The sequence below is a fragment of the Glandiceps talaboti genome, chromosome 19 (genome assembly GCF_964340395.1).
Source record: "Glandiceps talaboti chromosome 19, keGlaTala1.1, whole genome shotgun sequence".
Taxonomy (NCBI): domain Eukaryota; kingdom Metazoa; phylum Hemichordata; class Enteropneusta; family Spengelidae; genus Glandiceps; species Glandiceps talaboti.
Window position 1 is genome coordinate 18,052,141 of NC_135567.1, and position 26,757 is coordinate 18,078,897.

The 26,757-nt window shown below is 36.3% G+C and overlaps 1 protein-coding gene and 2 non-coding genes across 3 annotated transcripts; 2 read left to right on the top strand and 1 right to left on the bottom strand.

Moving 5' to 3' along the window:
* Nucleotides 1-3,125: 3,125 nt before the first annotated feature.
* LOC144450093 (tripartite motif-containing protein 2-like) lies at nt 3,126-5,360 on the bottom strand. Its single transcript, XM_078140661.1, has one exon. It carries the CDS (start codon nt 5,358-5,360, stop codon nt 3,126-3,128), a length of 2,235 nt encoding a protein of 744 aa, XP_077996787.1.
* A 2,957-nt stretch (nt 5,361-8,317) lies between these two features.
* Trnak-cuu (transfer RNA lysine (anticodon CUU)) lies at nt 8,318-8,390 on the top strand. The gene has a single exon. It is a non-coding gene; the product is annotated as a tRNA-Lys (tRNA).
* Nucleotides 8,391-11,875: 3,485 nt separating this feature from the next.
* On the top strand, nt 11,876-11,948 carry Trnak-cuu (transfer RNA lysine (anticodon CUU)). The gene has a single exon. It is a non-coding gene; the product is annotated as a tRNA-Lys (tRNA).
* The last annotated feature ends 14,809 nt before the right edge of the window (nt 11,949-26,757 follow it).

Here is a 26,757-nt window from a genome sequence, read left to right on the forward strand (position 1 = left end):
ATAAGTAAATAAATAAATAAAACCATGAATAAATAAATAAACAAACAAACAAACAAACAAACAAACAAACAAATAACCAACCAAACAAACAAACACATATTATATCAATCACCTATGTGCAAATTCCTTACTAACACAAAATATATTTTCCCCCAATTCATCCAGCATGTTATTTTACACTGCAGTCTGTATTAGGCTTTATCACTGTTTTAACTAAAGTTATCATCGATGATAACGTACGTTCTAAATATAGATCCCATTCAATGCAGTTGGTATGTAGAGTAAATACTGTATGGCACAGAGGTCAAAGGTCTTAACCTCAGACAGGAGATATTCTATACAGACGTAATTTTCAAAGCTATGCACAGAAAGAGAAGAATGGGTACTATGGTTACAAGATACGTTGTGTGGATGTAACAGAATGTAAACGTTGGTCGTCAAAACGTTGAATTTAGTAGTTATGTAGAACTGTGTTAGGATACAGGTGGTCATTGTAATGGAATGAGTGCTAAACGTTAACAAATGTGGAAATAATGTGTGTTTGTGAAGACAACAGAATAGTCAATATTGAAATACTTTATTTCATCAGTAAAATACACCTGCGAATAACCTGATGAAATACACGAGATTTAAATTTGATTTAAATGTCCCATTGTATCCAGTATGGCAAGGAATTACATACAAGAACTTGCATGACCTTTCACATGCATAAATAAACTATATTCATGAAATGAAACCTGTGATTCACCCCTATGAAGGTGACGTTCAGTTAACATTTTAGGTTCTATACAGATAAGACATCCTCACACACACACACCACATAAATAGCAGTCATGTGTGTACTAAATTTCTATAATAAAATGCTACCATTTGTGGCGTTAGTCCATTCCAACTGCACACACTTCGGATTAGGCTTCCAGTTAAAATAATGTTTCAACATTGACAGGTACAATTTATATTCTATTTGCTACACATGGTTGTAATAGTGAGCAATTGCTTCAATTTAGAAAAGTGAAGAGATGGCAGTAGCTTGTAGTCCAGAATCAGGTCAGTACTGTGCACGTGATCGAAACTGTCTGTCTAAAAATAGACATGACTATACATGTTGTTGTGCCACGCTGCTTTCTATGACTGCTACAGTGAATTTCATACCATCAATCAGCTTAAATGTTTAATACAACCACTCAGAGACTAATAAGAAATGAAAAGCTACATTTTAAGATAGCAAGATTGAATAAGTACAATTTCTTGCTACATTTTGTCTAAGTGAAATAAACTACACATACCACCATACAGACATCCAATGAACACCACAAAGGACACTTTACGCGCCCTTCATTGTTTGTTTGATACTAAGAAAAACATTGGCACCCGGATGTCTGCATGGAGTTGCAGAACATTTAAATGATTTTTATTTCATTTAGACTAAATGTAGCAAAAAATGTGATAGTATTGTTGAAATGTAGCATATCCAGTTTCATGTTGATTTTTACAAACGGTAAAGTTGAATGGTGTTGTGAAATTCACTCTATCGTTTGGTTCAGTAGTCAAATTACATAGAACAAAATCCTTCATTTTGCTTCACCCTTCATATCACTGGTTTTCTACCAAACGAATTATAACAGAAACAGATATTGATACACAAGGCAGGATAGAATGAAAAACATTTTATTCACTTAAACAACTAAATATGAATTATACACGTGTACAACACATTAATTTCAGTATAGTTTATCTATAGTACTGAGTCAAACCATAAAACTGTTTGATTTTAAGATTGCACAAACCATGATAATGGATATTAAAACTAATAAACTACATGTTCGCTTTTAAAATTGCTCAGAGCACAAATATTGAGTTTTGGATGTCACATCAAGTTTTCTATGATTTTTCTAACATATATAAATATTCTGAAATTCTGTAGTGTTTCTTATTGAGTGCATACGGTTGTAAAGTTTGTTAGCAAATGAAGTCAACACTAAATGGCAGATGGATTACTAACAGACACAAAAATTTCACGTGATATCAAGCCAGCTATTTTTCATAATTCCATTGACAATCCTTCTATTTGGGTGGGTACTCATTCTATGATGTTTTATTCACTACTATGAGAATGTACACTACAATAAAATGACAAATTTTTTCATGTAATTTTTTCAAAAATCTAAATTGAATTGTGCCCAACATATCTATTTCAGTTTAATAACAGACGACAAAACGCAAATCTGCATTTCTGTTGCAATGCACAATAATTTCACCAAAATTTTCCTTTGTGTTTACTTAGACTTCTAACCGAAACCAGACTAAGTTCTAATTATAGACATGGGAGTCGAACTTATATCTCGTTTAAACAGAATACTGTCTTTAACAAATACTCACTAGTCATAAGGTCACGATATTAAGTGAACAAAGAATGACACGTAGTAAATTCCATTCACTAGTTTTGTGAAGAATATATATAACACTTGAGTTCAAAGGGCAAATGTTGTTGACACGACCGATAAGGTTTCCTTCAAGCCACCACAGTGGAGTTTTCAAACTAGTAAAATCGATGTCGTAAATTACTGTCATATTTACGGTACTGTACTGTCCTCTTGACGGTAATGTTATCTCACGTATGCTCCTTGAATATAGCTTTCCTTTGCTTCAGCGGACAAAAATATGCCCGGGGTTGCGCGAGTGAACGAAATACTTCTTACTGAAGTTTGTTCAGTCTGCACTTTCCTTTTATCCTGTTGTATAAATTATCTAATCAAGTGAGATCTATCACGACAATTTTCATACAAATATCTATGTGCATATTTAGAATTATATGCTTTAAACACTACCTTTATTTTGTGTTACTATGCTATATGTCTTTTTCATATTGTGCAACAATTCAAATTCTACTTCAACCTAATCACAAATGACTTAGTTCAGTTATCACGTGAGTCAGGCATGACTACTTCCATGACGGTAAGATGACCATGGTTTGCCTACTCCGTGGTATAATGTAATGCATGGGTTATATCCACAACTATGTTGTAGTTTACATCAAAATGTTTCATGAAATATTACCACATTAGTCTGTATTGTAATGTTTTGTACATACATTGTGGAATATGTAGTGTATAGTCTTTCCAAATTCATACTGCAAATAGTTTGATGCAGTGATTGAGACTGTCAACAACAGCAATGCTCTCATCGTCGATGAACGCAATTCCTTGGGGTTTATTCAGTCCATCCTCATCGCGATCTACACGACAGATGAATCTACCTCTCCCGTCAAACTTCTGCACTCGATTGCCTTCTTGTTCACAGACGAAGATATTCCCTTCCTTGTCAATAGTCAATCCAGTTGGTCGATTCAGCTGACCATCCTTTGTACCCGAGGTTCCAAATGAAAACATGAAGTTGCACTTGACATTAAACACCTGCACACGGTCATTGTTAAAGTCACTTACATAGACCATTCCTTGTTTGTTTGTTGCGACGAAATTGGGTCCTCGAAATTCACCAACTCCAGCACCGAAACGTCCAAAGGATTTCAAAAATTGACCACTCTGTGTGTACTTCTTGACACAGTGTCCTTCCCTGTTTGTAGTACGGTTATTTTTTGCGTCCCAGTCTGTTACATACACAGTGTCGTCAGCATGATTAATTGCTATTCCACGTGGATTTTTCAATTCTTTCCCGCCAAAACACTGAACGACACGTCCACTATCTCCTGTAACAACTATTTGATTATTGCCTTTATCTGAGACAAACATTGCATCATCATCAGCTATGGCGATGTCCTGAGGTATGAATGGCTTCTGAAACTTTTCACATGCAATAGATGATTTGAAATTTCCACCTTTATCCAATATTTGAACCCTAAAGTTCCCAGCATCAGCTGTTATAAAATCTCCCAGTTTATTAACTGCTGTACTGATTGGTGTTTTGAAGAATCTGATGTTTCCTGCACTGCAACCGTTCCCCAGTGTCTTTATAAGTCGCTTTACAACAGGGAATTTGATTGGCAGACTTGTTAAACGTTGGCGTCCTAGACTGACATAAGCTTCATAAAGTCCTTCAGTATCAGCTTGTATTGATAGACTATGTGTGCCATCTCGATTGTTCCTGACTCTAACATCAGTCCATGGCTTAAGGTGTGCTGTCACTTCTGCAAAAACCTTCTGGCGAGGAATGACCTGTCTTCCGTGACTGTCCTTGGTTGTAATGGTGATGATTGCCTTGTTCCCTTCTATAACTTTTCGTGGGATGTTGGTGATTGTAGTCTGATCTAAAGAAGCATCTGATGTTAAGTATCCTACTAAGGTATGTTGTGTGAAGTCTGGAATTGCTTCAAACTCAACTAATTCAGGATTGGAAGGATATCCATCTTTCATGGAGAGAGTTTCACCGATGAATTGCTCTGTTTCATGCTTAGAGGAGAGCAACTTTACATTGGATCCATGATGTACAAGAGTTTCTAGATATTCACGTCTCTGGGATATGTTTTCTTTTTTTCTTTCCCATTCATCCAATTGTACACTTGCTACCTTGATTTTGGAAGAGTACATTTCCCTTAATTCACTTATCAATGTCTTAGCTTCCTCTTTCACCTTCCGGATGACATCTTCCGCTTTCATGTTTATTTTGGATTCCTCGATTGAAAACTGTGTCTCTAGTAACTTAACAGTCTGTAGAGCTGTAGCTCTGCATTTATCAACTTCGCTCTCTCTGTGCTTCAATTTCTTCATGTTGTGTCTAAACTGTGTGGTGCATTCGTCCAGTGCATCCTGTATTCCTCTATGTTCATGAGCTGGGGTTTTGTGATTACTTCTTGTGCACTCCTCACAAATCAGACACTCACAGGTATTGCAATATGACTGTACAGCATTTGCGGTATGGATATCACAGTATATTACCTTGCTTGAGTTAAGATGTGTGGAAGTGTCTTCTAGGAGTACAGTGATCTTATCAACGGTGTGACCTGCAGTTAACCTTAGCTGTTTATGAATATCTGTACAGGACGAACACAATTTTTCATCACAGTCTATGCATTTGTATGTAGGACTGTTACCGTGACATCCTCCACAGTATCTCTGATTCAAAGACTTCGAATGCGACTGCGCTAACTCAACGAGTGAGTTCATGAAACCGTTCATTGGGAGCCCAGCAGTTCCTGTAGGTGGTAAATCACAATGGGCACGACATGTCGGGCAGAATAGTTGTCCTGTTTTCCTTACAAGAGCGTTTAAACATTCCTGGCAAAACGTATGATAACATGGTAATATCTTGGCCTTGTTGTAATGACACAAACAGATAGAACACAATAGAAACGTTTCCTCAACTGATTTTAGAAAAGAATCAACATCGGGCTCGACTGAAGCCATAATGGCTGATTCTGACTTCGTGGAATTTATGTACTGAATATTCGAGAGAAAACTGAGTACCCCCTATGTGATACTGTACTGTAAGCGTCGGTCAATATTAATCGAGCTAGAGGGTCCTATCTCTGAACACACACGTGTAACATTTATCCTGTGTATTCAATGACATGAAGTGGTTACCCGTGACGTCACAATCATACTTGGAGTGACTGACACTATGGTTGAATGCCGCAGTTACCCTACTGCCAGGCGGGAGAATACAATACAATGCAATTCATTGAGAGTGACACTCCTCTGTACCTGCTCTACGAAGGCAGGAATCGCACATTTGTTTTCAACTGACACGAAACTTACCATTCATAAAATATTAGAATTTTCATGTATCACATGTATAATACGGTTGTGTTCAGTTTGTGGATTTTTGTTTTTCTGCCCTTCCAGCATGAAACTTTAATAGCTCTGTAAACAATAGCGGAGTTTAAATCACGAGGCACCAACTACTTAGTTAGCATGTTAGCCATTCTCGCAAACCAGAGCTGTTTTTTTTCCACGACACTGCGAAATCCTCTTGGCAGTGTGCCTTGGACGGTGCCGTGAAAGAGGCTGTGGTTTACGACAATGCAAGTTTATAGCAAGCCGGGTCAGATCTTTAACGACATGCTATGCACAAACACAGAGTGATGTATGTGGTGGAATTTCATGCATATAGAAACAGCAATGACATCATAGGTCAGGGATCAGTGTTGACTTACTTTTGCCATAGAAGGGATTTGGTGACGTCATTGTGCCAATAAATGAAGTTGACCTCAACTGCAGAACTAATTCTGGATCAGATGCTGCAAGCTTGTAAACCCTAGTTTGAAGTTTATCATTCTCATACTCTATTATGGCAAAATAATACCCCCTCTCCCCTCCCAACCAAAAACTCTAAGTCTATAATTACATTAGGTATCAAGAAACAATGTGTTGTGTCGTGTCGTGTCGTGTTGTGTCGTGTTGTGCTGTGCTGTGCTGTGTTGTGCTGTGCTGTGCTGTGCTGTGTTGTGTTGTGTTGTGTTGTGTTGTTTTGTGTTGTGTTGTGTCGTGCTGTATTACGTATTTGGATACCTTCAAAGTGTTGACTTGGAGCTATACCAGTTGAATCGTCGTACCTTGCTTCAATTCGTTTAAACACATTGCTAAGTGTCTATACGCTTCGAACTCTTTGTAAGCATCGTCTAAATATAGACCAGCATTACTTCGTGGAATTCTGTGTACATATAATTCTTAGAAACTCAGTTCACATGGCAACCGTCTTGTAATATAGGGTTAAAGGTTACATGAATTACCCAAAGGCCTTTAAATGGTATGTTATGGATGGAGCGTATGGAGATATTAATATTCATGACATCACTAGCTAAAAATACTCTGTATGGTTTTTTAATAATTATAAACATTGTTGGTTGGGCGATTGATTGATTGATTAATTGATTGATTGATTGATTGATTGATTGATTAATTGGCTGATTGATTAACTTATTGATTGATTGATTGATTGATTGATTGAATGATGATTGATTGAGATTGATTGATTGATTGATTGATTGGTTGATTGATTGATTGATTGATTGATTGATTGATTGATTGATTGATTGATTGATTGATTGATTGATTGATTGATTGATTGATTGATATTTAATGATCAATTGATCAGCTTGTAGATGGATGGATGGACGGATGGATGGATTGCATTAATGTGACTGACTGACTGACTGACTGACTGACTGACTGACTGACAGACTGGTTAGTTAGTTGGTTGGTTGTTCGGTTGGGCCGTCAGTCGGTCGGTTCATCGATCAATTGATCAATTAATTGGATGATTGACCGAACATATTATCTGCTGTGAGAGTTATTCCCTATGGGTAAAGCCCTCCTTAACGAGGTATACGAAGTGATATATTCTAGCATATATTGGTTGTTTAACGTATATCTCGAATGTTTTCAGTTTGTTGAATGGGTCCCAATTCCTAGAAACTCAATTCCGAGAAACGGTAAGACAGGGCTAGTCATGTGGAACTAAACTTGCTATACTGCCCTCAATGTTGAATACTGCACTTTAGACAATATTAAACTAGTAACAACTGTGAGGTACACATATATATTGTTGTAATCCCTGGCAATATTACAATTTGTGACAAATCTCTAACCATATTCGATGAAGAATAAACACCTCTTGAATATGAATATAATTTTCAGTAAACTAGTCAACTATAAACTCCAGTATTCTTTAAAATAAGGTGTCTGTGGTGATCCAGCTCATATGGTGTTGACATGACCTGTTGATCTTAATAAAGGTAGATGTGCTTTGTTTGACACATGGAATAGTAAATTAAATTTGTTACTAATCTTAGGTGGACAGATGATGATAAGTTCATACTTGACCTAAAACCCCTTTACAGTCAGAGTGGTGTAATGTGAAATGATGAATGGCAGCGTTGTAATTTAAAACACCAAGTGGCACATTGACACATCCATTTTTAATACTATGTTGGTGAAAAATAGCAATAATTAAGTTATTGGGATAATGAGTTTTAAATGGCTTATTATGATTACATACATACATACATACATACATACATACATACATACATACATACATACATACATACATAGTACATACATACATACATACATACATACATACACACACATACACACACATACATACATACATACATACATACATACATACATACATACACACACATACATACATACATACACATACATACATACATACATACATACATACATACATACATACATACATAGATACATACATATTGAACCTTACCTTATTTAACCAAATGAGTAAAAGTTAAATAAGTTGAAGTTATCCTTGAGTTCATGATTTACACAATTACAATTTCTAATTACTATGCATTCACAGCTTGTATTCAAACAATCGAAAAGTAAGATAAGCCCGGCTAGCTCAGTCGGTAGAGCATGAGACTCTTAATCTCAGGGCCGTGGGTTCGAGCCCCACGTTGGGCGTTTACTTTTCTTTGAACTTTCATACATACATACACACATACATAACTACATACATACACACATACATATATATATACATACACACATACAGTGACCTCAACTATTAATATTGAGACAAATTCTAAAGTTCATCAACCTTTGATTGAGCCTACTGATATAAGGATGAAGTGTCACCAATAACGCATACACCATTTTGCGTGGGTAGGTTCTCTCTCAGTACTTTGGAAAATATCAAATATGTTTCCTTGGAAACGATTATAATTAAAATGTTTTAGTATAATTTTGACTTCCTGACATTTTGCGATATCATAGCTTGATTGTGACTCAAATACATTCAGCGCTTTCACATGGAGACTTCACTATTGCTATACTAAGTGTTCTATGACATAAATGGAACTTCCCAACGACAACTACCACATTATCCGAATTAACACGACGGTTTGTAGTAACCAAAATATTTGATACACTAAAGTCAGCGTGGATATTTGGAACGTTCCTGAGACCATTTCTTGTGAGGATATAGGTGCACAAGGCTAGGAGGACCAGTGATAATGCCATAATGCCGAACGTGTGTGTGTCGGTTATACAGAATTAAAGTGACTTCTCGTGTTACAAGGAACAGGAAACTGGCGGCCTTAAAATCACCATCAATCAGTCTATCCTGCCCCATTGGTGAGCTTGCCATGGTTACAGGGTTACTGAACACCGTTTTGACAGAAAAGAGTGGACTGAGAGGAAACATACTAACGGTAAGATAGGTTGAATTAGAGCTAACCCTCTTTATGAATGGAGTGCGTTTAAGGGTTGTAAATCGTTGGTGTAAAACCATTATGTACACTAGTACCATGCAGATGACACGTGTAAATCTAAACATGTCAGTATCACCATTGTTCTGTACAGGTCCCCTGCAATATATCTATTTACTCGACTTTGTATTATTCATAAGAACAAATTAAGAAACTAAGTGACTTCTATAACGTCTACAAAATTAGAGCATATTTTCACATTGATTTAGAACATCATATTCACTCATTTATTTATATGACTCTTAATACAAACATTTATTAATTACAGCACGATACTTTTAAACGTTTTTAATGTGAAAATACATTGAAATTCTTTAACAATCGTTGTTTGGCACATCTAATAACAACATTATCACCGCTCTATTGTTAGTAATTGTAGTATCCAATCATGGCATGATCTGATTGGTAGAACAGGAAACATTTATTCAGATTAATCAAATCAATCATGAAGCATTGGATAAAGTCACTGGGTCAGTAAAAAATAACGATAAATAGTCCTTGTTACACGATCAAGAGTTCTTATTCCATATGGTAAATGTTTCACCTCATGATCAGGCGTACAAAAAATGTTTGGTTCCGGTTACCCGACCCAATCTAGTTTTTCTCGTCGTTCCTAAATTTTTTGTAACGAATTCGAGAAGAAAATAATAAAATGGCTAAAACTGTGAAGTCTCGCAAGGAATAGTGGATGTGAAAACTGACATCAACTTAAAAAGACAATATAAAACTGTTCTTTCAATCTGTAGTGGCTGTACATCCGATGAGAAGAAACAAACAATACAGAGACCAAACACAAGTAACCGAACTAGAAACGAACATATGAAATAAATATAAATAAAATAAAATGAAAAATCTACCTAGACCACCTATTCTAACATTGAGTGTAATCGGAACCACTCATTATTTAGTCAGACCTTATCAAACCGCCCAGTGATAACGCAAGTAAACGAACAGTTTGACAAAACCTGTAGACTTTGACAGGCGAAACGTTACTTGTATGTACGTAGACCTCTTGGTTGTCAACAAGAACTGTTTATGGTAACATTAGAGTGAATATCATCATAAAAAAATACATGTTAAATAATTATCAAACCAACATTATTATTCCTGTCTGTAAAGAAAAAGCTAATTAAATGTATTTCCCTGAATATGACATATCTGCAATCTTGCAAAATAAATGCTTATGCAAAATGTCGACGAAAGTGAAATTTATGTCTACATTGTTGATATAAAAAAAGTAGACAAAAAAGTAATTAAACACAGATTTCCAACAACTAGTCGAGTGTGTTTTGAATACACAAGGTTTTGTCTCAGACCACTACAGAAAATAGTGAGATTTTGTTGATGAGCAAAGTTGATAAATGATTAGCCAATGACATTATATTGTGACTTTGTCATAGTAATAACACTGAGTGGATGAGTCAGTGATATATGAATACACTGTCACACTGGTGTATATGGCGGCATTATAAATAGTAACAAACATCTGCTGATGTAAAAATGTTAAACCTTGTGCCAGGATATCTGTACAGTGCAAACATGTACACAAACTAACATTGCAGCTTTACTCATGTCGCCGTTGACATATCTGTCGTAAATTCTTTGCAAGTAGTAGATTTGTAACCCTGCGGTTTCCTACGCATTGATCAATAACAGGAGACGAATCTTCAAATTCGATGTATTGAAAACACTTGTCTGTCATAGGTAGCTGGTAGGAATTCATAGTTTATACTGGTAAACAATAGCTTCAGTACAATTAGTCACGTGATAAAAAACCTTGCATATAACAACCTACATTCACAATGTTTGGATGCCATTTTTTGGGACAAAGTAGATGACCACCAGCTTCACAGGGGATTTGATTGATAAGATGAACTAAACTGTGTCTGCATAGCAGTTGGTTATAAAGTTGTAAATAAGTTTCCTTGGTAAATACATACAATTGTTGTCTTTGTGTCAATCTACCTAACTAAAAAAGGTTGGATAGATTAATTGAACATATATCACGTGATTACATGAATAACACATGAACTGAAAAATCAGGGTTACAAAAGAACGACTGAAATTCGTGTACAGCTCCCGCTCCACAAATTTTACTATATGGGTGGAATTTCGTCAGTTTCAGAAAAAAATAAGTAAGTTGTTCCATTTACAATAAAACGTGCAATAAAATAAATTGTTGTTGACACTTCCTTTACACTGCAGATGGGCAATGTTGAGCATTGCTTGTGAAATCTGCAATAATTCAATTTATTTTCAAGTATCACATTATTTCCTATATGCAATAGCACACGTGTATTAGACTAAGGTCAATGTGCTAAAACGTATTTTGTATTTATTTTAGTATTGCATAGAAGATAGTTATTTGTGACTGCTTGAAAATAGTTCCGATACAAACATGTACCCTCCTTATTGCTTTGACGACTTTGGGAATAATTTATCCTTAAGCACTTTGATAGGATTCGATGACTTCCTTCTAGGTCGTGGCTTGCTTCCATCTTTACCGCCACTGGTATAACTTGTGTCAGGTGTAGGAGAAACCGATTCCGAGGCATTTGATACACCAGGTGGTACAAGTCTAGATGGCTCGAGATAAACACAACAAGCATGTTACAGTGTCTAATTGGCAAATTGCCATACATTCACAGTTTGTATTCAAACAATAGAAAAGTAAGATAAGCCCGGCTAGCTCAGTCGGTAGAGCATGAGACTCTTAATCTCAGGGTCGTGGGTTCGAGCCCCACGTTGGGCGTTTACTTTTCTTTGGATTTCACCAAAGTCTCTTAAATTAGTAAAAGTGTTCTTATGAAATGCTTCACATCATTAATCCTGTGAATTTATGACACTTTACGTATTGTGTGTTGTTCATTCATATTTTATGTGCTAGTCATGTGTGACAGACAGAGGCAGACAAAGATTGATTGATGTATTGGTTGGTTGATTGACTGATTAAATAACTTATCCATCCATCCCGTCATCTATCAATCAGTTGTAATTATTATCCTGCCTTCAGATTTCTCAAATCACGATAACAAGTACCGACAGCCATGCATATTTCCAAAGCAATATTAACCGACAATCCATTGTCAGTGTGAAGTACCTTAATAGTTAGACCACTTACACAGTTCGTAAAATTTGCCAGAATTCCTAGAAAACGCGAACATAATCTGGTCAGGTAGAAGTAAACTGTTTCTAGTGCCCTCTGTGTTGGCTATTGTATTTCACATGGAAACATATAAGCATAATACTACTATAGGACATAAGGCCAGCATAATAATGATGTTCTGTTCTTATTATGTTAACAATATACACTTATTTAAGATTGGTTAGTTGGATATTGACTGATTGACTGATTGGCGGTTTGGCTGTCTGGCTGTCTGGCTGGTTAGGTGGGTGGGTGGGTGATTGGCGGGTTTATATTTCTTTTATTTCGTACAATCTATCAGAGTTCGAAGTCATAAACAAAGCCTAACGGGAATTTATATAACATACTTACGTTTGTTAACTACTTAATGTGTGACATATGAAACATGTATGTATGTATGTATGTATGTATGTATGTATGTATGTATGTATGTATGTATGTATGTACAAGTATGTATGTATGTATGTACGTACGTACGTACGTACGTACGTACGTATGTATGTATGTATGTATGTATGTATGTACAAGTATGTATGTATGTATGTATGTATGTATGTATGTATGTACGTACGTACGTACGTACGTGTGTGTGTGTGTGTGTGTGTGTGTGTGTGTGTGTGTGATATTTGCAAGGGCACTCTAAAATCTTGTATATTGTTTTGCTTATATATTAGTATAATTTGAAATGCTGATTTTTAAATTGGATTTCTAAGTTCCCGTAGCCACTTTTGGCCACCCTCAACTGTAAAGATCTTAAACATCCAAATACACATGCGTCATCCCTGAAAAATACGTACACCGGTTCAGTGTTGCGATAAGTTATTAACGTTTGACACGTGGTAATGTGTGAACATTCCGTCGTACTGTGAACTGCACTAAGTCGGGTAATGAAGAGTCATTCAAGTCAAATCGGACCGTTAAATGCAGTATAACGTTATTGTCAGTAAATCTATATTACAGCCTACCTATTAAAGCTTGTTGGTCACATATACCATTCAAACCAGGTAAAAACGACATATAAGGCGGAATGCAATAAGTTCATTCGAAAATTTGATTTATTGGAAAATAAAATTACAGTGTTCTCTTTGAAATGTTTTAGTTTGTTCCTAGGAATATCAGGGATGCATATAAATTCATATTTCAGTGGAAGTGCATCTGAATGTACATGTGAACGTAATTACTCAAATATATAAGCTGTTCTTCAACCAATTTCAATCTGTATTGGAATTTTAAACTTGTATTAATTCTGTGGATTATGACATGTATGATTTTTAACTTAAATGTATGCTGATTTATTTTAACGATTTTATCATACCAATCCAAACTGCCAAATTTCAATTTGTTTTATTTTTATTTTATTTTTTTTTTTTAATTTTTAATTTTTTTTTTTTAATTTTTTTTTTTTGGGGGGTTCATTTTAAGTAAACAACAGTCAATGAAGGTACGAATATATAAATGTATGATATTGCTTTGCACTTTGTTGATCTTAAATTTAATGTCATGACATCGTAAATAATATGTCTGTAAATACAACCACGTTATTACCATTCTACAGAAAACTAATCAAAGTAACAATAGCTGTAATTAGTTAGTAAAACATACTTTAAGCTACGTTTTAGCACAACTGATGACTCAAGGATAAGTAAGGCGACCGACGTGGTAATGTCAGTCATTCTCTTTCTCTCGGTATGTCACCAACTGCCAATTGATGTTTTGATTTTTGTTTGATAGTCTGGAAATTTTGTATTGTGATACCAGATCAGTGATATACAAATTGCGTCTAAAATAACGAATTTGGTAATTATGAACATGCGAAAGAGAAAGTCAATAACTGTTGCTCATATTAGGTTTTGTTGATTGTACTGTTTGTTTGTTTGTTTGTTGGAAGGAGATGTGATGCTTTTCAAAGACAGTATGACATTTATTCAGTGATTGATAGTGAGATGGATAAACAATAAATTTTCAATATACACAAAGATTACGCCATGGCAAAAGCCGAGTAGATACAGCAAAATGCGTGTCTATCGCAAAGCAAAAGACACAGCTGCAGTCATTCACTCTTTTTATGTGGCCTTGAGAAGAAATTTCTCAGTTTCCTGAGCGGCTTCGGGATTTTTCTTTTGCCTCGACGATTTCTACCTTCTTTGCCCCACGGGCTGTGTTTGGCCTTGGTCGTCTCATCTGAAGAAGCTGTTGAGCGTGAAGTATGTGATAACATGGAAATGGACGGTTCAGATTTCCATGGTGCAAGCGGAACTTGTGCTGGCTTCTCGTGGAGATTCAAATATGGACTTTGTCCGTTTCTCTCTCCGAAGGCCTTGCCTCTTTCTTCTTCTCTTTGAACCGGGAAATCTTCTTCTGGACATGACTTAGCATTGCAGATTTGCTTGCGAGACGGCGATAAACCAACAACTATGTTTTTGTTAGTCGCGCCACCTGAAGGGATATAAGTATTTTGTCGATCATCAGTGTGTCTCCCATGCAGTCGGTATATCTGTTGGACAACACTACTCGGCTGTGTGACTACTGGGAAGGTTGCCAGCATTGACGGATTGACATCACGTGTACAACTTTTGGGACAACTCTCCTGGACAGCTATTGTACATCCGTTGGTATCAGTAATATTGGCTTCCTGTCCCTGCATGTACATTAATTGGAGACCGAAGCTATTTGGTTCTTTGCATACTGGCAAATCTTGGCTGATGGAATAATGCTTTGATTGGATTTGAACGGGTCGTGGCATTGTGTTGTCATTGGATACGGTCGGAGATATGCCATCGGTATTCCTATCTTGAAATCCATGTCGGACCATGGTATTCCTACTAGTTTGGGAAGTAGGTAGGCGTGTTTCTTCATTTTCATGATGATGATCTGATCTGAAAGGTAAATTTTGTTCAGATGACCTGCTCCCAATACTATTTTCCTCCAACCCAATTGCAGTAGTTTGGAAATTGGGCTCACCCGGCATAGTAGCACGGTTTAAATTTTGCATGGCCCTTGTATCCTCCTCTATGCACTTTACTATCTTCATGTATCTGTCAAGCATCACCTTCACGTGATCCAATTCGTTTACCAGCTGTGTTATCTTACCCTCATCAATAACATTGTTATCTTTTTGAAGGTCACAGTATCTTTCCTTACACTGCTGAAGCTCTCTGCTTAGGTTATCGCACTCCATCTTGTATTCAAGAAGTTTATGTTGCAGTTCTTCTTTCTCATCTCGGAGAGCGATATATTTTGTTTTATATAATGAACAATCGGATTTTAACACCAGGATGTATTTAAAAAGCTTTTCCTCCCTATCCGTTGCGTTGGCAAGATCGGTTGACAAAATGGTTACTCTATTCACCAGCATATCTATGGTATCACGATATGTACATCGGTCTAGTCGGTGTTTTATTTGTTCATTCAGTACCATACTGAAGAGAAAATTTGGATCTGGAGCCGGTGTAGTAGACGTTAGCGCAAGAAGGGCTTCAACATGTCGTGGCGTCTGCTTTTTCTTTTTCATCACATTACGTTTAACATCGATCACGCCAAAATCTAGGTAGTAATAACAGTAGCACAAACAATTGTAAATGAAGGGTTTGCACAAATAGGTATAAGATTTATTTTGTTTAAATAAATGAAAATGAACAAGATAAAAATAAGTATGTCAATATTGTCACACTAAGCTCATAACTGTCAGATCTCACCCATTCATTTAATAATAGTTGCTCTATTTTTGTCTGCCTCACTTAGTCACTGCCTCAGTAGTAAATAATTATTAACATTTAAAAATAACTCTTGAAATAAATGAGCAATACTCACCTTGTGTCATATAGTGGGTAATGTCTAACCCAGGGAGTAAAGGCCATGGTCCGTTCTTACGGTCGACAACAAGGAGTTTATTGACCCCATGATAATATAGTATCTCAGGTCGCTCCTTTGCATATCCAGTACAAGTTGCTATGGTTTTGGTTATCATCAACACAATCCATCGTGCCTTCTGTAGACCAATTCGTGCTTTAGAAACCACTCTGGCGTTCAATAGTCTCTCTAGGCCGAGTAGATTGTCTTGCTTTACACCAGATATACGCGTATCCACTTCAATCAAAAAATGTTCATCTACGTAAAATATACAAGGGGTAAAGCAATGACTATAGTTTTCAACCCTTGTACATTCATTTTAAAAGGATCTAGGATAACTTTTCGCAAGTTGTTGTTCATACATTGTGTGTTTGTTTGTCTGTGTATGTGTCTTTGTTTTTGTCTGTCTGTCTGTTTGTTTGTTTGTTTGTTTGTTTGTCTGTTTATTTTGTTGTTGTTTATTTATTTGTTTACTTGCTTTATTGCTTGCTTGCCAACATTGCTTGCTTAATTATTTGGTAAATGCACGTTTGTCTTATAAAAGAGCGATTTACATGTACTTATTTACGTTGCCATGCATCCAACTAGATCTTTATTTACCACTAATTAGAATACCTTATACAACATATTTATATGCAGTCCCCCCCCCCCCCATAAGTTTTCATATCACTGACTTTCGATGTTTCATATCGATAGAGAAATTTCGTTGATAAACACAAAACTAGTTGTTGGAAATTAAGGCACGGATGTGTCAGTGTTGAGGAAATAGTAAATATTACGTATCTTTTGAATTGGCAAATCATTAGAGTCTAATTTTGAGGCGATTATGTATAATAGCTACAGTAACAACAATTCATGTAAGTTAACTACAAGGTCAAATGGTTCTGATAACAGATCAAGCAGAACATACAGTTGTTGTTGTTGTTAATATACTGGAATAAACTTGCCTTCACATGCTGCTACGGTATCTTTATATTGATCCGCCATTGTCCTTTTCTAGTATCTAGCGTTGTAATCAGACACACACAAATTCTATGAACCCTAAAAAAAAATTGATCTATATCATAGAACATAAAATAAACAAACGTTATAGAATTATTATCTGGCTATCATAATTCCCATGTACCTAAATTTGACCCTTGGTATGATTTATTTTCCTTTTAATCGGTCATTTTTTTGAGTGAGTGATCACGTGTACACTTCTCAAACTGGCCTTAAATTACTAATTAAGAGATTCGTCGTCATCAGTTATTATATAATTCGACATAATCGCATATTTCTACATAATTTCAAGCGTGACTTCGAATATCAAATATAAGGCCGATTGCACTGCAGCTAATATTCTGTGTCTAAACGCCGAATATAATATATACACATGTCTTACCTAATCGCTTAATCTGGTGGGTCGAAACTACAAAAGACCCCAGCGTTGACAAACAGTGTTACAATAAATTGTAAACTATCTGAATTCGCCTTTGTTTGTTTCATTGAAAATTACCCTACTTGTCTTTTGCACTCAAACCTGAAATTAGAAAAGAAAATTTCTGTTAGTGAAATCAGATCAGAGAAGCAAAACAGTAAAACATTGGGAATTCGAAAAGTATAATGAACAGTACAGCCACCGTTGGATAGTTTACCGTTAATGTGGGCCCATTCCAGACGGCACACTGCTCATTCAAAGGTTCCAAGGGCCATTTGATATCTATACTATCATTCACAGACTAGACTGTGGGAATTGATTGACTGTGTTCTGATTGGTTGATGCTACAGAGGAATGTGTTTCACGATCTCCGATCGGCTGCATTTGTTAGGCATTGTTGACGTGTGTACGATATTGCTGGCTGTAGACGGTCACTGGCCGGGCCTCGGGTCAAATATATTTTGTATACCAGTCAATATATCACTCATCTGCTATTGTTGATCATCACTGGCGACTGCATACCGATTAAGACTAGCATGATTTTTGTGGCCACTAAGTTGTGGCAGTGCTGTGTTTGGTGGTACACCGGCATCTAGTAGTCGCTGCACACAGGCTTTTCTGGCACTATGGTTGCTTAGTTTGTCCGATAGACAAGCCGATTTGGCCATTGACTTCATTATAGTATTCAATTTGTTCACTCCCATGGGTTGGTTTTTGAACCAAATACCATTCTGTAGAATAGATTTCCTGTATTTCGATACCGATTTAGAATGGAGCATCTCCACACTCCATTTGTTGTGGTCTCCGTTGTACAAGTGCTTTCTATATATTGGTAGGATACGTGTCAGACTTAATTGGAGTAGCGTAAGCTTTAGAGGCGAATTTACGCGTGTTATCGGGTTCTCCCTTACCTGTTTTTATCCATGGCTCGTTGTACAACTAGTATTCTCCTTTTCGTCGGTGCCGAGTTGCATGTCTCTCCCTTTCATTTGCATGTGCTCGTTACAGCCATAAGTCCGTATATCCTTGTATTAGTAAACTACAGTGAATTGAGAATGGCGGTTGGTGACTTCACGCCGAGCCGACCTACTTTAAGGAGTATTTTCTTGTGATCTTCAGAAATTGGGTTGGATTTTAAACCTTACATCAATGTACACAGTGGTACATGTGTAATAATACATGGTCAGGAGATAGAATTCCTTTCGCGTTCAATTTTACAATAGTAGGGTTAAGTCTACTTTTTATGTTCTTTACTTCTTTTTCGTCATATGTCAGTGTCTAGTTCAGGTAGTTATGTTTTCCGTTGTTTTCCATATGGTTCCTGTGTTAGTGGCTCCTCCCCATATACAGCCATTACAGATTGGACAAATAGTTTTATTTTGTCTTTTTAAGTTGATGTCAGTTTCTGCGTCCACTATTTCTTGCGAGGCTTACAAGTCGGCAGTGAAAAACTACATGTAGGTGGGGTGGGGTAAACGAAACCAGGCATTTTTTCTTGAGGCCTAATGCCCTTGTAAAAAGATTGTTGATTGGTTGAATAAGTCACGCCATGCCTTGATTATCATTCTGTTACTATACACATAAACAAGACCTTTATATGAATAGCCGCTGATATGTTAATGTAATACCGATTTTGTATTGTGTTAATAGGCCCAGATATGACGTCATTGCCAAATATATTAAGTTGACCATAATATTCTGTTATTAGAGAACATTTTCCAGGCCGATCAGTTGCCAATAAAGGGTTCGAATTAAAGAAATTGTAGCATTGACATGTAGGGTAAGAGCCGAACCCTATGATAAATGGTTTAAATTTGGTAATTGTAACTTACCCGTGAACAGTCAAGTATATTATTTTCGTTTTTCACAATAGGAGGTCGTCAGTTACGATACTACTTGTAAACAGTCGCGATCAGAAAGGTAAATTAACAGATTACAATTAATCTGTGTAACACCAGTGTGTTGGAACGTACGAAGTGTGGAAAAAAACCAACATGCGTGTAGTTATAGTTTGCACACGGCAAATTGACTGGTTAATCTCATAAGGAAACCAAAAACCCCCGTGTATATTGATATCTATGTATTCCAAGTATAATGTAGTTACCCATGAATGTGCATTGTACTGTTTGGTATGTTGGAAGGCGCCCTATTATATAACTTCTTCAATAATCCATATTTCTCAACATTTTAGGCATAATACTTACGCTTAGATGATCAACTATAAATTTCTAAATGTTGTATAAAAATGTACTAACAACTATGAACGTTATATGAAACTACTAAATGTCAAGAAAGTATTACTAACTTGGGTAGCCAGTCTGTATGAAAAGTTGTAATATGCATTTTTTTTTATATATCTATTCACAGTAATCTACATGTTTGGCAGTGTTATAACAGAACTGGTACATATATTTTTCTTACAAATATTATGCATGCCTTTCAAGAAAACCTGTGACAACGTTCCAAAATTAATATCTTCTACAATATATAATTGATACTAGAACCGATGAAAATGGACACCCAGAAACCCATCAGTGGCAGTTCTACACTTCGCAGAAATGTTTTACAGAACCTTTATCTTGTCTGACTCTAAGGAGGTGGGACAGAACAAATCAGAGAGAGTTGTTGGTAAAATATTGTTCAATGTCATGATGAACTTCACCGAATGTCATAAAGTATATCTAAGGTAGACAACTTTGCTAACCTTTGACCTCAAAAGTCAGCCGATCTGTTAAAATTTAAGCACATACTCGCATACAGAGTCTCTGTGGAAAGCCCTAAAATTACAGCAGCAGCAGCAGCAACAACAACAACAACAACAACAACAACAACAACGACGACGACGACAACAACAACGACAACAACAACAACAACAACACGCAAGATAACTGTTCCCGTATATTGACTGCATTGTTAGGTACACATGTAATATGGGAATAGAGTATGTGTTAAACTTTAAGATTCTACCAACTTTCATTGGCTGCTGACAATGGATTTTGTTTGGACTTCAAAAGATTATACCTTGTGTAGTAGTATGCATGCTGTTACTGTTTATATCATTAACTAAATACAGAGCCCACACAGTGTATACAGTAATGTTTGTGTGTTATCTGTATAGTGTCTCTCTCAACATTAAACCTTGTGATCAGGCTCCCTAATCTTGATAGTTCATTTAGTGGCCGTGGCTCCCTTCTGGGAAAAGAGGTGTAATTTACGTGACAATAGTAGTATGTTTGCACAAGATGTGTCTACGTATGTGATAGTAGGACACGAAAATATCGGCTTTTCGTGACTTGTGCAAAAATACTGAAGTCGTCTGCTCAAAAACGTGCATTGCTCGTATCTTTAATAAACAACTTCATGGTATTTATTATGTTGACAATAGTAAATATCAATGGAGTTACTAGATGTCAAACGAGGTGATGGTCTAACAATTCATGTCGACACTTTAAACAGAATTCGACTTAGTTTTCATGAGAAATTATAAATAAAGTCGAATGAATATTGAACTTCTCTTGATAGACTTTTTATAACCAATTCGTAGTAGTAAAACATCTAGACTAATAAAATAAAAAGCATTAAAAAGTCCCCCCCCCCCCTTATCTCGGATACACCTTTATTAACCCCGTACTCGTGTCACTTTCCTAGAAAGGTGACTGGACAGTTATGATTTTTTCGAGGGTTAAATAATGTCATTCATCTGGCATTTAAGAAAACAAACATAATTACACATAACTCCTGATCTGAAAAAATCAAATAAATTAAATCGTATAGATAGTGATTTCTTTACTGTGCATAATGCATTTCTGAAGGACGCCAAATCCCGTGACAAATGATTGACAGTTTTCAGCCTTTTGATTAATAGGTCTACAGGTATTTAAAATAGACCTTCCGGAGCTACGCATCGCGTTTTGACGATATATTTCGTACTATTACTGGCTTTTAGCCAACATACCAGAACCAAATACGCGTACCTAAATAAAAACAAAGTGCGCAACGTATTTGGAACGCTGACAAGAATAGTAAGTAGGAGTTGTATAAGTGCACTAGTGGCTCATCGTTGACCAAAATTCAATATAAAGGTTAAAGGTTAAAAAAAATTGACGTACATTGTTCAGATGTTTGATGCTAAAATTGGGACAATTCATGTTAGGAATATTTTATGTAACTTGTACAGTTTATAGAACATTACTAAATATTTTGATATTATGCAAACAAGGCAACCAGATGTGCTGATCGGAATGCAATCAAATACCTTTATCTTTACAACTTAAACATGATAAAAACGCGGTTTCGAGTCATGAAATTAGGGGGGGGGGAGAGACGAATTCATGTTACTTCATAATTTTCATCGCTTCATAGGAGTAGAAAATAACAAGTATTGCGCATGTAACTGGTTGCCTCTTATTTTATCCCTGCCATAGTACAACCACTTCAAGGGATTTATATACTTCTAAAAGTATAGGAACGATGGAAAGAAGAACTAACTATAAAACGAATGAAATGTAGATCAAATTATGGATTTTTTAGATTTAAGGAAAGAGGAATCCTAGCTTTGTATTGGTCTGAGTTATTGATTTGTGACCGGTCTGTGTGTGACAGTACATACTATTCTAAGCTTGCCAACTACGACACCACTCATGATGGATATGTCACAATATACAGTAGCATGCAGTACTGGTAGCCAACCAGACAGTTAGACTTTCATTACATAGCGCATAATTGAAACAAGTCCAAGTCCCCCCCCCAAAAAAAAACAAACAAACTAAAAAACTAAACAAAAACAAACAAAAACAAAACAACAACAAACCAACAAATAAAAAACGTAGCCGTTCTATCTGAGATCATCATCATTGTTACAGTTGATGTAATGTGCATGCCATGGACGTCAGTATATACATGTAATTGATTAATTATGTTTATATATCGGTCCCCCTTTCATAGATCTCCACTGCTCTCGCCCGTTTCCTTTCCGAAAACATAGTAGCAGCACATTGTCTAGGGGTTCCCTCTCTGGTGTTACCTAGATGTATAAAGTATCCCGTTGTTTTATATTGTACCAACTGCAAGTGTGCTTTATACACCAATTTGGATTATTAACAGTTGTTTTAAAATATGCGAAGTTGGCACCCCCTGACAGGACAATGCTAAGGGCATAATACAAAGCTAAAGAATAAACAGTAAAGCGAGTTCTTACTTACATGTCATTTTGTGTGCAAGTTATGATACCTTATACTATACACCACATTATTGTGTTATTCTGTATAACATTAGTTGATCAATCTGAAACTGAGCGACAAATTGAAGCTCTAACCTGTTTACATAACCTTTGTTCGGTGGTACGTCGGTCTTCAACACCATGAGGGGATTGCTTTGTCAGTAATGTGTGGACCCTTTAAAGGGTGGGTGGGTGGGTGCTAGTGTACCGTTCCGCTGTGAGAAGGCACAATAGACCTGTTGCCGGTTCCAAGATGCATTGCGCGTCTCTCCATACAATGCCATGTATTCTGTACGCGCGGAGGGGTTTGCACGCGCTACTCAGGGGATGGTTGTCACATGATGGTACCCTGGGTTTACCCGTGAAATCCCACTCTCTCATCGATGGCGTTCAGTCTTTGTCCAATAAAATCACCCATAATTAAAGAGGTCAATATGTCTTACCATCATTTCCTGATGAAAATGTTATTTTAAATGTAATAAGGATAAAACAAGACTAAATCTAACAACATAAGCGACGTCCTCCCGCGCAATGCATCTTGGAAACAGAAAATCGACCATTATTACACCTCGGTAAAACCCTATTAAATTACCTCTCATGCATATTCATATGTGGTTAGCCAATTATTGCTTAGTGTAGATAGCTACCCATCTACACTGCATAATGTTTTCTAGTTTTATTCAGGTGTGGGGTAGTGGAGGGTCCTCTGTCTCCTCTGTGTTTTCCTCCCCTTGTCCACTCCAAACATGCCCTCTCTAATATTCACCAACCCACCTACACCAACTTGAGAGCTTGTCTAAGGTATTGAGTCTGCAAAATATTATTTATTTATTCATTCAGATATATTCTCGACACTATAGGGTGTTAATCTTGCCTTTTATTGTTTTTCATGTATTTTGTAATTCAGTGTCCATGTACATCCATAGTCAGCGGTAGGGGGCGATGTTCATCGACAGTCAATCTTCAGCTTCCATATGCTGACGTCAAAAGTTGAAAGAGACGTCATTTGGGTAGTGGCACTCTCGGCATTGCTCTGCTGGTTACCAAAGACGAGGGGAGAATTGACAGGCAACACGACAGTGTTGAAACATCAGAATCATTTATTCGTATGCTATATAATGTGACCCCATGGAACTTGCAGTCGGGGGGTACTTCATATTTCTCAACATTTTAGGCATAATACTTACGCTTAGATGATATGTAACAAAAGTACAATTGGCAATCAACTATAAAGTTCTAAATGTTGTATAAAAATGTACTAACAACTATGAATTTTATATGAAACTACCAAATGTCAAGAAAGTATCACTAACTTGGGTAGCCAGTCTGTATGAAAAGTTGTAATATGCAAATTTATTTTGATATATCTATTCACAGTAATCTATATGTTTTGCAGTTATAACAGGACTGGTACATATATTTTCCTTACAAATATTATGCATGCCTTTCAAGAAAACATGTGACAACGTTCCATGATTACTATCTTATACAATATATAATTGCTACTAGAACCGATGAAAATGGACACCCAGAAACCCATCAGTGACAATTCTACACTTCGCAGAAATGTTTTACAGAACTTTTATCTTGTCTGACTCTAAGGATGTGCGACAGAACAAATCAGAGAGAGTTGTTGGTAAATATTGTTTAGTGTCATGATGAACTTCACCGAATGTCAGGTAGACAACTTTGCTAACCTTTGACCTTAAAAGTCAGCTGATCTGTTAAAATTTAAGCACATACTCGCATACAGAGTCTCTATGGAATGCCCTAAAATTGCAGCAGCAGCAGCAGCAACAACAACAACAACAACAACAACAACAACAACAACAACAACAACAACAATACGCAAGATAACTTCCCGTATATTGACTGTATTGTTAGGTACACTTGTAATATGGGAATAGAGTATGTGTTAATCTTTAAGATTCTACCAACTTTCACTGGCTGCTGACCTTGGCATTTGTTTGAACTTCAACAGATTATACCATGTGTAGTAGTGTGCATGCTGTTACTGTTTATATCATTAACTAAATACAAAGTCCGCACAGTATATACAGTAATGTTTGTGTGTTATCTGTATAGTGTCTCTCTCAACATTAAACCTTGTGATCAGGCTCCCTAATCTTGATAGTTCATTTAGTGGCCGTGGCTCCCTTCTGGGAAAAGAGGTGTAATTTCCGTGACAATAGTAGTATGTTTGCACAAGATGTGTCTACGTATGTGATAGTAGGACACGAAAATATCGGCTTTTCGTGACTTGTGCAAAAATACTGAAGTCGTCTGCTCAAAAACGTGCATTGCTCGTATCTTTAATAAACAACTTCATGGTATTTATTATGTTGACAATAGTAAATATCAATGGAGTTACTAGATGTCAAACGAGGTGATGGTCGGACAATTCATGTCGACACTTTAAACAGAATTCGACTTAGTTTTCATGAGAAATTATAAATAAAGTCGAATGAATATTGAACTTCTCTTGATAGACTTTTTATAACCAATTCGTAGTAGTAAAACATCTAGACTAATAAAAAAAACAATAAAAAGTCCCCCCCCCCAAAAAAAAAAAAGAAAAAAGAAAAAAAAAAAAGAGAGGTTTCTGTACGCTACGGTTCACCTTATCTCGGATACACCTTTCCTTTATTAACCCTGTACTCGTGTCACTTTCCTAGAAAGGTGACTGGACAGTTATGATTTTTTTCGAGGGTTAAATAATGTCACTCATCTGGCATTTAAGAAAACAAACATAATTACACATAACTCCTGATCTGAAAAAATCAAATAAATTAAATCGTATAGATAGTGATTTCTTTACTGTGCATAATGCATTTCTGAAGGACGCCAAATCCCGTGACAAATGATTGACAGTTTTCAGCCTTTTGATTGATTGGTCTACACGTATTTAAATTGACCTTCCGGAGCTACGCATCGCGTTTTGACGATATATTTCGTACTATTACTGGCTTTTAGCCAACATACCAGAACCAAATACGCGTACCTAAATAAAAACAAAGTGCGCAACGTATTTGGAACGCTGAAAAGAATAGTAAGTAGGAGTTGTATAAGTGCACTAGTGGCTCATCGTTGACAAAAATTCAATATAAAGGTTAAAGGTTAAAACAAATTGATATACATTGTTCAGATGTTTGATGCTAAAATTGGGACAATTCATGTTAGGAATATTTTATGTAACTTGTACAGTTTATAGAACATTACTAAATATTTTGATATTATGCAAACAAGGCAACCAGGTGTGCTGATCGGAATGCAATCAAATACTTTTATCTATACAACTTAAACATGATAAAAACGCGGTTTCGAGTCATGAAATTAGGGGGGGGAGAGACGAATTCATGTTACTTCATAATTTTCATCGCTTCATAGGAGTAGAAAATAACAAGTATTGCGCATGTAACTGGTTGCCTCTTATTTTATCCCTGCCATAGTACAACCACTTCAAGGGATTTATATACTTCTAAAAGTATAGGAACGATGGAAAGAAGAACTAACTATAAAACGAATGAAATGTAGATCAAATTATGGATTTTTTAGATTTAAGGAAAGAGGAATCCTAGCTTTGTATTGGTCTGAGTTATTGATTTGTGACCGGTCTGTGTGTGACAGTACATACTATTCTAAGCTTGCCAACTACGACACCACTCATGATGGATATGTCACAATATACAGTAGCATGCAGTACTGGTAGCCAACCAGACAGTTAGACTTTCATTACATAGCGCATAATTGAACCAAGTCCAAGTCCCCCCCCCAAAAAAAAAAACCAAACAAAAAACAAAAAAAAAACCTAAAAACTAAACAAAAACAAACAAAAACAAAACAACAACAAACCAACAAATAAAAAACGTAGCCGTTCTATCTGAGATCATCATCATTGTTATAGTTGATGTAATGTGCATGCCATGGAC